General features: G+C 28.5%; 2 protein-coding genes across 2 annotated transcripts; both read left to right on the top strand.

Annotated features, from left to right (window-relative positions):
• Positions 1 to 1,425: 1,425 nt before the first annotated feature.
• On the top strand, positions 1,426 to 4,094 carry LOC113383156 (cell cycle checkpoint protein RAD17). The gene is made up of 10 exons (XM_026621402.1): positions 1,426 to 1,502; positions 1,595 to 1,834; positions 1,980 to 2,112; positions 2,219 to 2,399; positions 2,462 to 2,590; positions 2,754 to 2,941; positions 3,004 to 3,186; positions 3,252 to 3,442; positions 3,518 to 3,639; positions 3,870 to 4,094. The coding sequence occupies exons 2-10, from the start codon at positions 1,595 to 1,597 to the stop codon at positions 4,042 to 4,044; spliced, it is 1,542 nt and encodes a 513-aa protein (XP_026477187.1). The 5' UTR covers positions 1,426 to 1,502; the 3' UTR covers positions 4,045 to 4,094.
• A 434-nt stretch (positions 4,095 to 4,528) lies between these two features.
• On the top strand, positions 4,529 to 12,473 carry LOC113383457 (tuberin). Its single transcript, XM_026621721.1, has 21 exons — positions 4,529 to 4,737; positions 4,811 to 4,944; positions 5,126 to 5,514; positions 5,933 to 6,098; positions 6,224 to 6,569; positions 6,668 to 7,633; positions 7,712 to 7,830; positions 7,972 to 8,305; positions 8,377 to 8,573; positions 8,646 to 8,765; positions 8,925 to 9,085; positions 9,155 to 9,361; positions 9,541 to 9,631; positions 9,699 to 9,815; positions 9,885 to 10,509; positions 10,659 to 11,288; positions 11,371 to 11,537; positions 11,603 to 11,743; positions 11,960 to 12,130; positions 12,201 to 12,302; positions 12,366 to 12,473. The coding sequence occupies exons 1-21, from the start codon at positions 4,668 to 4,670 to the stop codon at positions 12,471 to 12,473; spliced, it is 5,361 nt and encodes a 1,786-aa protein (XP_026477506.1). The 5' UTR covers positions 4,529 to 4,667.
• The last annotated feature ends 46 nt before the right edge of the window (positions 12,474 to 12,519 follow it).

Here is a 12,519-nt window from a genome sequence, read left to right as displayed (position 1 = left end):
TATGTTAACATATGACCATTTGTTTCAGACAAATATTTGTGGGGTGCTCCTATATGTTTATAAAGGGATGCTAAGCGACCGTTTAGTTGATATCATGGGTAAGGGGAGGATATAAATTTACCTATTGCAGGTTTATTTACAAATATAATAGATTCAAAGAAATATATTTATATATAATATATATATATATATATAAAATTTTTCTGTAATGGTGTATGAAAGGATAATCCTCCTAAACGATTATTCAGATTTGGATAAATATTTCTCAAGTTTGTTAAGGGATTTTTTGAATTATAGAAATATAGTTAGATTGTAGAAATAAATAGAAAAATTACAAAAAACCGCTTATCATTGGTTGACATTGAAAATATTTGAAACATTTGTTTGGCATTGAAAACAAATGAAAACTGTCATCTGCCAAAATTTCAATTTACTTATGAGCCTAGAACAATAAAAACTGTATAACAAATTCATGATTAGGAATTAGAAAAATGAAATGTCTACATTATTATTGCCAAAAAGCAGCTGAGATGTGCCAGAAATTAAATAATATAAGATTCAGTATATTTGGCTGATGAAGTCTGCGCAACTTAGCCTATATAATTCAATTTGCCAGATTATTGTTTTTAACTAATGCAGTCGTATTTTGTCTTACTTTACTAAACCACAAAGCAAAAAAATACTTATTCAAAAAATTATTTAGAAGTTTCATTGTGTCAAAAATTCATATGTTTGGCATTGGATACGGAATTTACTCAAATCAATGGAGTGTTTGGGTCTGAATTTTTTACTGTGCTCCAAATAGTATGAAATTTTGGAATTAAGTTCATCTTTTATTCTCAAGTTCAAAAGTAAAAATATTTTGATTTAATCTTTTAATACTAATTCATTTAATGTTTCATAATTTATAAAACAAATACCGTATTCAAATGTGAATGATTTCTCAAGTAAAAACCATATTGCAAAACTTTTTATTGTATAATGCGAAGAATGAATTTTTGTGCCTATCATTACAACAAAGCTCACACTTTATTAATTTGTTCAAAATTGTATTTGATGAAAGCTTTTAGAAAAATATCTTTTTACTAATGTAGTTTTTAGCCATGTAAAATATTTGCGCAATTGCAAATTAATTATAAATTATAAATCTGTCATAGAATTCAATATAATAACTGTTGTTAATTTTTTGTAAATGCAAGAAGTGATGTTCATTTCCAAATTGTGCATACATAATTACTATTTAGGCTAAAATAAGTTATTAAAAATAAGTTCAATGCAAATAAATAATGTCAACTGCCTTATTTTTAAAATGAGCGCTCAATTTTGTAATGTTGGTCATTATGAGTTTTCTCAAATTCTCTTGAAGTTCGCTCATTTTTAACCTAAACAAAAGTAACGTACATATATGTCATTCGTTGAATAAAAATAAATCTGAATAATGAATTAAAGAAGTATATTATAATCTAATTATTAAGTTGCTTTTGTTATTTAACAGCTTGAAGGTATATTGTGTAGGGCATATAACATTTTTATAAAAGTAATTACAATGCTTTATTATTAATTATATGTAAATTGTCTTATTAAATATTTATAGATGAGTTCTTGGATACCTCCTGAATTTGCATCAATGCCACCTCCAAAACGAAAGAAATTAAATAATACTCCAAGAGCAAATAAGTCCATCAGTAAAAAAAATACTACTATAACTACAGTAAAAGATTGTGAAAATTGGATAGAGAATTTTGATCCTGAAATAATATCAGAATTAGCAGTTCACTCAAGAAAAGTTCAGGATGTTAAAGATTGGATAACGAATGCAATAAATAGTCCCAAAGTAAGAATTAAATAAAAATTATTGGTGAAAATCATAGTCTTTGTTACATTAACAAAATTTGAAAGCTGCACAAAGTAGCTACTATATTCAGAGTATAGAATTTTAATAAATAGTATGAAGATTGTTTTATTACCCTTTATTTTAGAAATGTCGTATTCTCCTTCTAACCGGTCCCTCTGGAGCAGGGAAAACAGCTACTATTAAAGTAATATGCAAAGAATTGGGACTAACATTAAATGAATGGATTAGTCCAATGGATGTTGTACAATTTGAACAAGGTAAGGATTTCCAAATTTGTATTTTTAAAACAAGTTTAAAATATGCATACATATTTGTATATCCTATTATAATATGTACACAACTTAATCTGTTACTCTCTTTCAGATTCCTATAATTATGGTTTTAAAAGCAATGATAAGCAGTGTGATATATTCATAGATTTTATTTTAAAGGCTTCTAGATATAATTCTATTTTTGATGAAAATTGTAAAGGCAGATTAGTATTAGTTGAAGATTTTCCTAACTATCTTGTCAGGGATCCTGGTTCTATAGCGACAGTTCTTGGGTGAATATTCAATCAATAATATTAAATGTTTTAATAACTTCGAATTTGTAAAAATATTTCAGAAAATTTACAGAACGTGGGAAGTCACCTTTAGTTTTTATATGTACCGATACAGCAGGAAAATCAATAAATATTAGTAAAAATTTATTCACGGATTCAATTTGTCAACAATTTCAAATTGATCATATAAGGTAATTCTTTGCAAATTAAAAGTATTAAATGTTTAAATCTTAAATCTAAGTATATAATATAATAATAACATTTTTTCAACTCTAAAATTTTGTTATTACTTTTTGTAATATATAACTTACAAGAATGTTTTTTTATAATGAGATTGTTTACAATTATATTTAGTTTTAATCCTGTATCAAACACTGGTATAAAAAGTGCTTTAGTTCGTGCTTTGACCATAATGCCACTTCTCACAAAATGTAATATAAAATATGTCACACCAAATTCTGAAACTATGGAGGCCATTATTCAATCTGCAGCAGGTGATATTCGCAGTGCTCTAAATAATTTACTATTCTCATCAATGAAAGGTGGTTGTCTTTTTATTATGTTTTTATGATATAAAGCACTAAATAATAAAACATTTTTTTAGATTATGCAGGTAAAGTTGTAGAATTAGAACCAGTATTTGAACAGCTACCTTGGACTTTGCAAACACCCCGGGGGTCAAAAAAGTCAAGACCGGGAAAGCAAAAAAGTACAAAGCTCAAAAATTATGGCAGAGATGAAACTTTGACCTTATTACATGGTGTCGGTCGAGTCCTTAATCCAAAAAGTAATATATTCAACATTGCACATATAAATTTGTTTGTATTTTGATTGCTAATTTTTTTAAATTAGGGGTTATGTGTGATACTAGATATACATTCACTCATCCTATTGAAGAAACATCAAATAGTTTTATGTCTATGCATAAAGTTTTCCTAAATTTTCTTCATCGCAATTACCTCACCCATTTTCAATGCATTGAAGATATAACACCTGCTGCTGAATATTTAAGTCTAGCAGATGTTTTATGTGTTGATTATTTGGTAAGAAATAAAATCATTTTTACTAATATTACAAACATTAAAAATTAAATAAATTAGTTGTTTTAATATTTGCAGGAATCAGATACATCAGCATATGCTCTGTGGATGTCCATAGGTGCATTACAAGTTTTTAACTTGGAGCCTGTTAAAACTTGGGCACCTGTAAAAGCACCAGTCAAAGTAGAATTAAATTTTCCGTGAGTTATTGTAGAATATATTTCATTCTTCTTTCAATTTTTTTTTTCTCAAATAATGTTTAAGAAAACATCATTTCAATTCTTTTCATAGAGTTTATAACATTATATATTATAATATAACAAGTAATATAAAGTCTATGATTCTTTTACATCACAATAATATATGTTCACACATTATTTGATATTTAAGAAATAATTAATCTGACTCACTGAACGTTGAATAATTTTAGAAGCTGTGATGAATTAAATTTGGATATAAATCATGCAGCAAGAAAAAAAGTTTTAGCTATGGATTATAAGACTTACTGCAGGATAATAAAGTCAAAACATGAAGAGTCAGTAAATGAAATTTCTGAAGATGAAGATGTAATGATTGAAGAATTTTCTGATTCAGATCAAAATTGATATTAATGAAATTATCATTTATTTACCATAAAATTAGGTAAATTTCAGAGAAGAGCTAATTAAATTAAATTATTTTCATATTCATTTTTATAAGTGAGTTTAGGTATTTGTTATTTATTTATATTTTACCTAATATATGATGCATTATAAGATAATTTAAAAAATTAAAATGTAAATTTATAAATATATATTATTAATACAATGAAAGAAAAATTAAGAGAAAGTAGTTGCTTAAAAACATTATATTGTCTAGGTTAAAAGTCATCAATAAGAATATATTGTTTATTTACTTTAAAGTAATAACCTTCACTTTTTTGTATTTTATACATTTTTACGCCATTTTTTATAATTTAAATTTGGCGCCCTTAAGTTTGAAATCTTAGCGCGCAGTCGTCTCATACGTGAACTTCACATCATATGTTTTATGTCAAAAAAGTATTCCCTGGAATTTGTTATTGAACTTAAGTTTTGTGCTGCGATTGAATATTGACCATGGTTGTTTAATAAATGCCATACGATGTTTACAACATTTAATTTAAAATTTATTATGCATACTTGGTTTTAATTTTTATATCTGCTCAATATTTTTATAATTGATTTAAGCCGAATCCTTGGTCATAAAGATGAGTTCTAAAGAGAAAGACACATTGCACAAATTAAAACAGTTCTTTCGTATGAACAAGGGTGCAGCAAGTACGGAAATGCTTTTTTACGTGTTGCATAATTCGTAATTAATAAAATGTTTTTATATAATACATTTTTGTAGGTTTACGAAGTCGGTCTGATTTTAGTTTAACCTTAGAGTTGGAACATGATTTAAGCAGCGAAGCTTCTATTCAACAGCGAAGTCGAGCAATGAGAGATATTAGTGAAGAAATAAATAATAATCCAATTGACAGTGTAATAATCATATTTTATATTATCATAAGTCTGAACAAGTTATTTGCATATACATCGTGACAAAAACTTTAATTACGAAGCCTAAAGATATAATAATATTACATCAATATATTATCTAAAATTTAATTTTAGAAAGTATAGATTTTATTATATATAAATATAAATATAAAAAATATTTCAGACTACCATTGAAAAACTCTGGGTTTGCACAAGAGATTTATTAGACCCAAAACAACCTAAAGAAAATCGCCATTTGGTATTAAGTTTTTTGAAAACAATCATTCAGTCACAATATACCCAACTTGGAATTCTCCGGGGACACTTTTTTAGAGTAATCCAAAATCATAATATTGAAGAAGATGCTCAGCCCAGATTGGAATTGTTAGAAACGTTGACTTTTAATGGGAAAGACATAATACATTTTGAAGCTGAAATTGGAAGATTTTTATTAGAATGGTTACCAGGTTTATGTACAGCAGGACTAACAAAATCAGCTTTAATGATGTTTGTTAAATTGATTAAATTTAATGCTGCACATTTGGATCAGTATATTATAGCTGAAATTGTCAGGTGTGTTGAATGTATTTTCAATATATAATTATACTAGAGAAATTAAAATATATTATTGTGTTAGAAAAATATTCCTTGTAACACAAAATATTTTGCAATCCTCTATAGAACAGCAAACATATATATTATCTATCAATAATCTGCAAATTATTAATGTTTTCCATCAAAAGAATTTTTTGGGGTGACATTATATGGAATAAAGATGATTAAATATGAAAATCGGTAAACTATTCGACATGCTAATTTTTTCTAAATGCATAATTTTTTTTAACCATATGCATACAATATAATATAGCACTTGATTATTATAGAACGTTTTTTTTTTTTATAAATATCATAACATATAATGGTTTATTATAATTAATAAGTTTTTTGTATAATTTTACATAATTTTAAATATATGTGTTTTTTTTTTCAGGAATGCCTGTTATTTATGTTGTATCAGACAGTCAGTTTTAAGTGCCTTAGATGTTTTAGATACAGTGGTCTGTTATGCAATATTTCCTCAAGAAACTTTACGATATTTTATTTGCACATTATGCAGAACTGTGAATGATGAAGCGTATTGCAGTACAAGTTGGAAGGTATTAAATATTAACCATTTTTATATCTAAAGCTATATCTTTTGATCATGTTCAGATAACTTACTAGTAAATAGTAATATTAATTGTAATGATTACTATTAATAATAATTGATATATTTCGGCAGATTATGAAAAATTTATTAGGAAAGCAATTGGGACATAGTGCATTATACGCCTTATGTCGAATATTGCAAGATTCATCATCTCATGTTGATGGAGAACTATTACGAGGTGCTGTATTCTACATAAATATGGCTCTCTGGGGCAATTCTAAAGTACCATCTTTGAAATGCACACCTTGTTCAGTTTTGCCAAGTTTTATTCATGCCTTATCAAGCAATCATTGCGCAGTAACCTATGAAGTAACCCTCAGCATCCAAAGATTGATTAATAAGTTTGGAAAACATCTTAATGAACCAGCTTGGGATTTAGTTCTTGATATAATGGCAACAATTGCACACCAAATTTTAGGTAAATAGATTTTATTGTGTCTTGAGATTTATCCATCAGCATAATAATTATCAGTAATAGGTGATTTTAGTTTTGATTTCTTTTTTATTTTTCGATAGAGTCACAGCCACAATTTAGTTTCATTAAAACACCATTCCATGAAACAATTAATACAATTGAGAAATTGGTTATGAAAAAGGAATATGCAGGGTATCTACCAAAGCTTTATGAATTAATCGAAATTTGTGCCGCTGATAGAACAGAGGAATCAGTTTTGCAATTGATGGATTATCATTCAGAGAGTTTACATCCAACACATCCAAAATGGCAGCCCGCGCTGCTTAATCTCTTGGATAAGTTTTTTAGGCAAGAAACACGATCAGAGATACGTCTTCACTCTTTAAGAATATTAGGAAAAGTGATAAATGAAAATAAATCATCATGTGAAGATGAATTATTAGAAACTATAGTTGTGCCAATATTATCAAATCTGCAATTAGAACAGGATGCCAATATAAGGAGTCATGGTGCACAATTGCTTATAGATCTTTGTCTTTCCTGCGAAACAAAAAGTTGTCTAGAAATATTAGAAATTTTAGAAAAACTATTGAACAGGCCTTTTGAAATATTTTTAATAGACAACATACCTAGGCCAGATCATGAAATGCCAGATTTGTGCACTGTTACAGATGGTTTGATTAAAATTTTTGTAAAAAAAATATATGCATTGCCATCTTCACATGCCATAAAAGTGTTCAATATTTTTGTAAACCATATTGAAAGACATTATGAAAAACCAGTTGTTTTATCCATAACAAATTATACTAGATATAGGATTTTTAACTGTTTTTTGAAAATGCGTGCAAATACTTATTTTCATATTGGCTATTTGGACTCGCATATAAGTGGTGAAATCAAGTATAGCGTTTTTCTGAATATAAAGCAGAATGGCACATTATCAGAAAGTGTTGCCAGAAAAATAGGCTCACCAAGCACTTGTGCTTCATATAATTCTCATAATGTTACTAGCATATCAATAGAGCCTGCTTGCAAGCTAATAATTACATGTTTACGACAAGAAAAAGGTTAATTGATATACATATATAGTATTTGTTGTTTTTTTTTTATTCAAATATTAATTTGTTTCATATTCATAATTTTAGATTGGCAAATTCTGCAACTGATTCTGCAAGAGTTACCCCAGCTATTGCATAATAGAGCATTGATTTTATCTCGTTCGACTAACAATATAGACATGCTGGGTTCAACTTTATGCGCTATGGTAATTTGATAAGTGTTAAATTATTTATATAAAACTATATAAGAGTTAAATTTTCAAAAGTTGTTCAAAAGTTTTTGATTGGGAATGCTACTTACAACTAGTTGTATTATATTTTATCAGTATATTATTTTATCATTTCAGTTAACAGATGATTCTATGGGTTTACCACACACTTTGGTTAATGCGCCATCTAAGTTCTCACTATCAGATTTTCATGCTCATATTTTACCTTGTTTGTCTTCACTATCGCCTTACCATCAGTTTATTGAATTAGTGCTGCAGCAAAGATTAATTAGGTGTCTTGTCAAGTATGGCTTTGTAACGCGCTGTGCTAAACAATGCATCACTGCTCTCACTGTGGTTACTCTTGAGATGCAAGAAGCCATGGTCAAATTGTTGCCTGAAGTATTATTAGATCTTTCAAAAATGTCTGCAACAATACATATTGCTGTACCAATTTTAGAATTTTTATCAAGTGAGTGTAACTTTTATATATTAATCTTTATATAATACATTTCTAATTAAAATTGTTTCATAAATTTCAAGCTTTAACCAGACTTCCAAGAGTGTTCATCAACTTTGTTGGGGACCAGTACATGTCTATATTTGCTATATTATTACCCTACACAAATCCTTTTCGATATAATCATTACATAGTATCACTAGCTCATCATGTTATAGCTGCTTGGTTTTTAAAATGCAGGCTGCCTTTCAGGAGAGATTTTGTAAAATTTATCACCACGGTATGTGTGAAATATAACAATTGTGTTAACTTGGTAGTAAACAAAATATATTAATCAATTCATGACGTATAGGGCCTAAAATCAAATTGCATTGCACCATTTGAGGAAGGAAGGATATTAATTAAACCAGAGTTTACAACTTTGAATGAAGATTCATCTAACAGAAAAAGAAGTTCTAGTTTAACAGAACAAGTAAGTTATTTGTAGTTTTTCATAGGAAAAATGGGTGAAATGTAAATTGCAACCCAAGTTTTTATGTGCAGCAAAAATAATATTGCTTTGCAATATTTATCTAAGCTTTCTAGTTTTTGGCTTATTGATTTATTTTTTTATTTTTACTATTATTTCTAGGGTTCTAGAAGAAGAGACCGTCCTATGATATCTAGACCCATTGGAGATTTAAGACCAAGTACAAATGATGCACTGCTATCTTTTCATATAGAATTGACAGAAACTTGTGTAGATTTAATGGCTCGGCATACTTTTTCTCCCTGTTCTGCCCTGCCTAAGCGGTATTGATACCATTGATCTGTGTCAGTGACAGGTTATTATAATTCAATTTATTTCAATAATGTTTTTAGATTGCCTTCTGCTGATCTACTTTTATCACAAGGCCAGTCAACCACTTGGCTTTTGGGGCATAAACTTATAACTGTTACAACAAGTGGATGTTCTCAAAGCGCATTGAGAAATGGCTTATGTGATCGCTGCTGGACCGTTTGTAAAGGGAATGAGAATACTGACACAGAACGTTCACATTCTCCAGATCACTTAGAAACTTCAAAAAGGTTTTAATATATTTATAATATAATTGAATAGCAAAAAGATTTAATTTTTCCAGATAAATATGTTAAAATCTATAATTGCAAAATAAGTCCAAATTAATATTGTAAAATACTATTTGTTGCATATAAATTTTATTTTTTTAAGTAGTTTTGAATGTAATTGTTAAACTTACAATTTTCAGAAAAGAATTGTTTGAGGTGATAAAATCAAGTGATGGAAAAAATAATACCACTGAAGATACAATAAGAAAAGAAAATATTAGCGATAATCAGGTTTTTAAATAAATATTTAATAATTATTATTTACTCATTTTGTACTAAATAATAATTATGATTGTAGTTCACTCAATTAAGAGGGGATCAACATAGAACACTTGAAAAAGCTAAATCTATTTTGAGAGATGATTTTAAAACAGATAAAAGCTTTTGCGCATGTTGGTGCCAGGGTTGGGCAGAGGTATTGTTTGCTCTTATATTTTATATATACTGAAACTTTGAGAAATAATCTTAATTAAAATTTACTCAGGTGTATGTTAGAAGGCCAACAGGTGATACATCTTGGGTAATGAGAATTCAGAATCAAGTACAATATGATATGCCAAATAGCGAGTTTCCATTACATGATATAACAAGTGTTTTCTTCCCATCTCATCAATTGGGACAATATTCAAGTATGTTGGAAACTCCATCTACCAATACAAATAATGCTGAAATCATTGAAGAGCAAACTAAAAGTAATGAACCATCCAGTGTGATTATTCCATCCGAGCAGAAACAAATCTTTCCAAAACTACCTGTTTCATCAGGACCTATACAAATTCCTGGCTCTCCTCTTAGACAGTTATCAAATAGTTCTGAAGAACGTGATCAAGATATAGCATTTGATGAAGGGGATGATAGATCTAGAAATCCAGTAAGAAGAGTTAATTCCAGTCCTGAAATGAGTTCTTCTTATAAGAAACCATATCTTAATCGGGATAAGAGTGACAATAGTACATCTTCTCAGGATTCCAATTGTGATGATGATGTTATTATTAAAAAGAATAGTAAATGCTTTACAAAAGAAAGAGGATGTGAAGCTATACCTGAAGAAATGTCTGGTGGTACGCCGCCATCTCACCCTGCTTTAATGACATTGCATTCCGATCCAGGTAAAGCACGGTTTGAGTTTTATAATAATAGTATAGAAATATGTTTTCACACACAAAAGAGTTTATTTGTGTTATTGTATATAGCATGCTTCAGTATTTAGCATTAATGCAAATAAATTAATTGTATACTAACAAAAAATGCATTTTAGGATATAATGAAGAAAAATTGGAATCTACCAAGCACTCTACTAATATGAACTTAGCACCTACATCCATGTCTGCTTTATTGCCAGTTTCTGAATCAAGGCGTTCAATTGATTTGCAGAGACTGCATTCATTAGATTCTGGGCATCACGTAACTTCTAAATTATCATCTCTTCACTTGTCTACTGGAAGTAGTGCACAACTTGTAAAGAAGCCTCCTCATAGCCCTGTGACTCCACTGTCACCAAAGATGATCAGTCGTGATAGCAATGATAGTATTAAGAGTCATAAATTTTCTTTAGTTACAAGTTTGGATAATAATGAATCTGATATTCCAAGAGAAAGATCAAAGACCATCTCAGTTATGAGCCCAGTGAGGAATAATAGAGAAAGCACTAAATGGACAAGTGGAGCTCTAAGAATGAAAGAAACAAATCCTAGGTCAGGAATCAATCCTAGTTTTGTATTTCTTCAATTATATCACACGGCACAATTGGGCCAAATTAGTGAGAAACCTATTCTTGTGACATCACAGTACCAAAAAGCTATTGGTTTAATAGATTTTATTCCTCCATTTCAAATACATAAAATTGGAGTTTTATATGTTGGCCCAGGGCAATGTAATAATCAAACAGGTATTTCAAATATTTCTTTTGTACAAAATGCTATACATATTTTACTATCTTTATTAAATACATTTTATTATTATTATTACAGAAATATTGAAGAATCGATATGGTTCTGTTAGGTATGCCTCATTTTTGCAATCACTCGGGACATTAATTTCTTTAAAAGAAGCTTCTAAATATTCTTTATTTACTGATTTGGAGAAAAATGGACAAGATGGTAAATATGCTTACGTGTGGCAGGATGATATAATGCAGGTATGCCTATGTTATTATTGACTGTATAATGCCCAATGTTTATATACTCTCATTTTTACTTGCAGGTCTATTTTCATGTTGCTACTTTGATGCCAAATAAAGAAACTGATCCACTCTGCAATGAAAAGAAGAAACACATAGGCAATGACTTTGTTTCTATCATTTACAATGAAAGTGGTGAAGATTATAATATGCAAACAATTAAGGTGAAATAATTATTAAATTTATTATTTATAGAAAAATTAACATACAATAAGGATTAATTAAATTAATTATTTGCTAACTAATTTTCTGTACTGTTTGATACGGTTAATTAAGTAAGCATTAATCTCATAAATGATTATTTTAAAACATGAATGTGCAAATATTTTATTGTTTTGTGCAATTTGACAAAATTTAATCTATTTCAAAATATCCATCAGGGTCAATTCAATTATGCTTGTGTGGTTGTGCAACCTTTAGAAATGGGAACCAATTGTATAACGGTACGTGCAAGAGATGAAGTGATTGATCATTTGGGACATACTGAACCAAAAATTGTTTCTGATAATAATGCTGCAATATTAGCAAGACAACTTGCTCTACATGCAAATGTAAGTAGAATTTTGTCTTTGTTGCTATATCGATTTATTCAAAATTTAAAATAAATGTAATATTATTTAGTTGGCTTCGTTGATTGTTAAATCTTTAACAACAAATTCGAATGGACCTTATGCATCAAACTGGCTTGAGAGATTAAGAAAAATCAAAAATTTAAGAGATAAGGTAAGCAAAGATGTTTATGAACATTATATATATTAGAATAAAAACCTTATTCTTTAAATTTAGTTGCTCCAAAACATGGATTCTTTAGGCAGCCACAGTAGCATAAATACATCCAACACCGGCAGCTCAAATTCATCTCAATCAATACCTGATTTTACAGATTACACATAATTTAATCAAATTTATATATATATATATATATATATATATATATACA

Source organism: Ctenocephalides felis, unplaced genomic scaffold (assembly GCF_003426905.1).
Source record: "Ctenocephalides felis isolate EL2017-DRISC unplaced genomic scaffold, ASM342690v1 CF-g0.4_SCAFFOLD_03570, whole genome shotgun sequence".
Lineage (NCBI taxonomy): Eukaryota > Metazoa > Arthropoda > Insecta > Siphonaptera > Pulicidae > Ctenocephalides > Ctenocephalides felis.
Note: the sequence above shows the minus strand (reverse complement) of the source record. Positions and strands in the feature narration are given on the sequence as shown.

Coding starts and splice junctions, on each gene's coding strand:
- LOC113383156 (XM_026621402.1), top strand. CDS start 1,595: ATGAGTTCTTGGATACCTCCTGAATTTGCATCAATGCCACCTCCAAAA. Junction 1,835..1,979: donor ATGCAATAAATAGTCCCAAA/GTAAGAATTAAA, acceptor CCTTTATTTTAG/AAATGTCGTATTCTCCTTCT. Junction 2,113..2,218: donor TGTTGTACAATTTGAACAAG/GTAAGGATTTCC, acceptor ACTCTCTTTCAG/ATTCCTATAATTATGGTTTT.
- LOC113383457 (XM_026621721.1), top strand. CDS start 4,668: ATGAGTTCTAAAGAGAAAGACACATTGCACAAATTAAAACAGTTCTTT. Junction 12,131..12,200: donor AACTTGCTCTACATGCAAAT/GTAAGTAGAATT, acceptor AATATTATTTAG/TTGGCTTCGTTGATTGTTAA. Junction 12,303..12,365: donor TCAAAAATTTAAGAGATAAG/GTAAGCAAAGAT, acceptor CTTTAAATTTAG/TTGCTCCAAAACATGGATTC.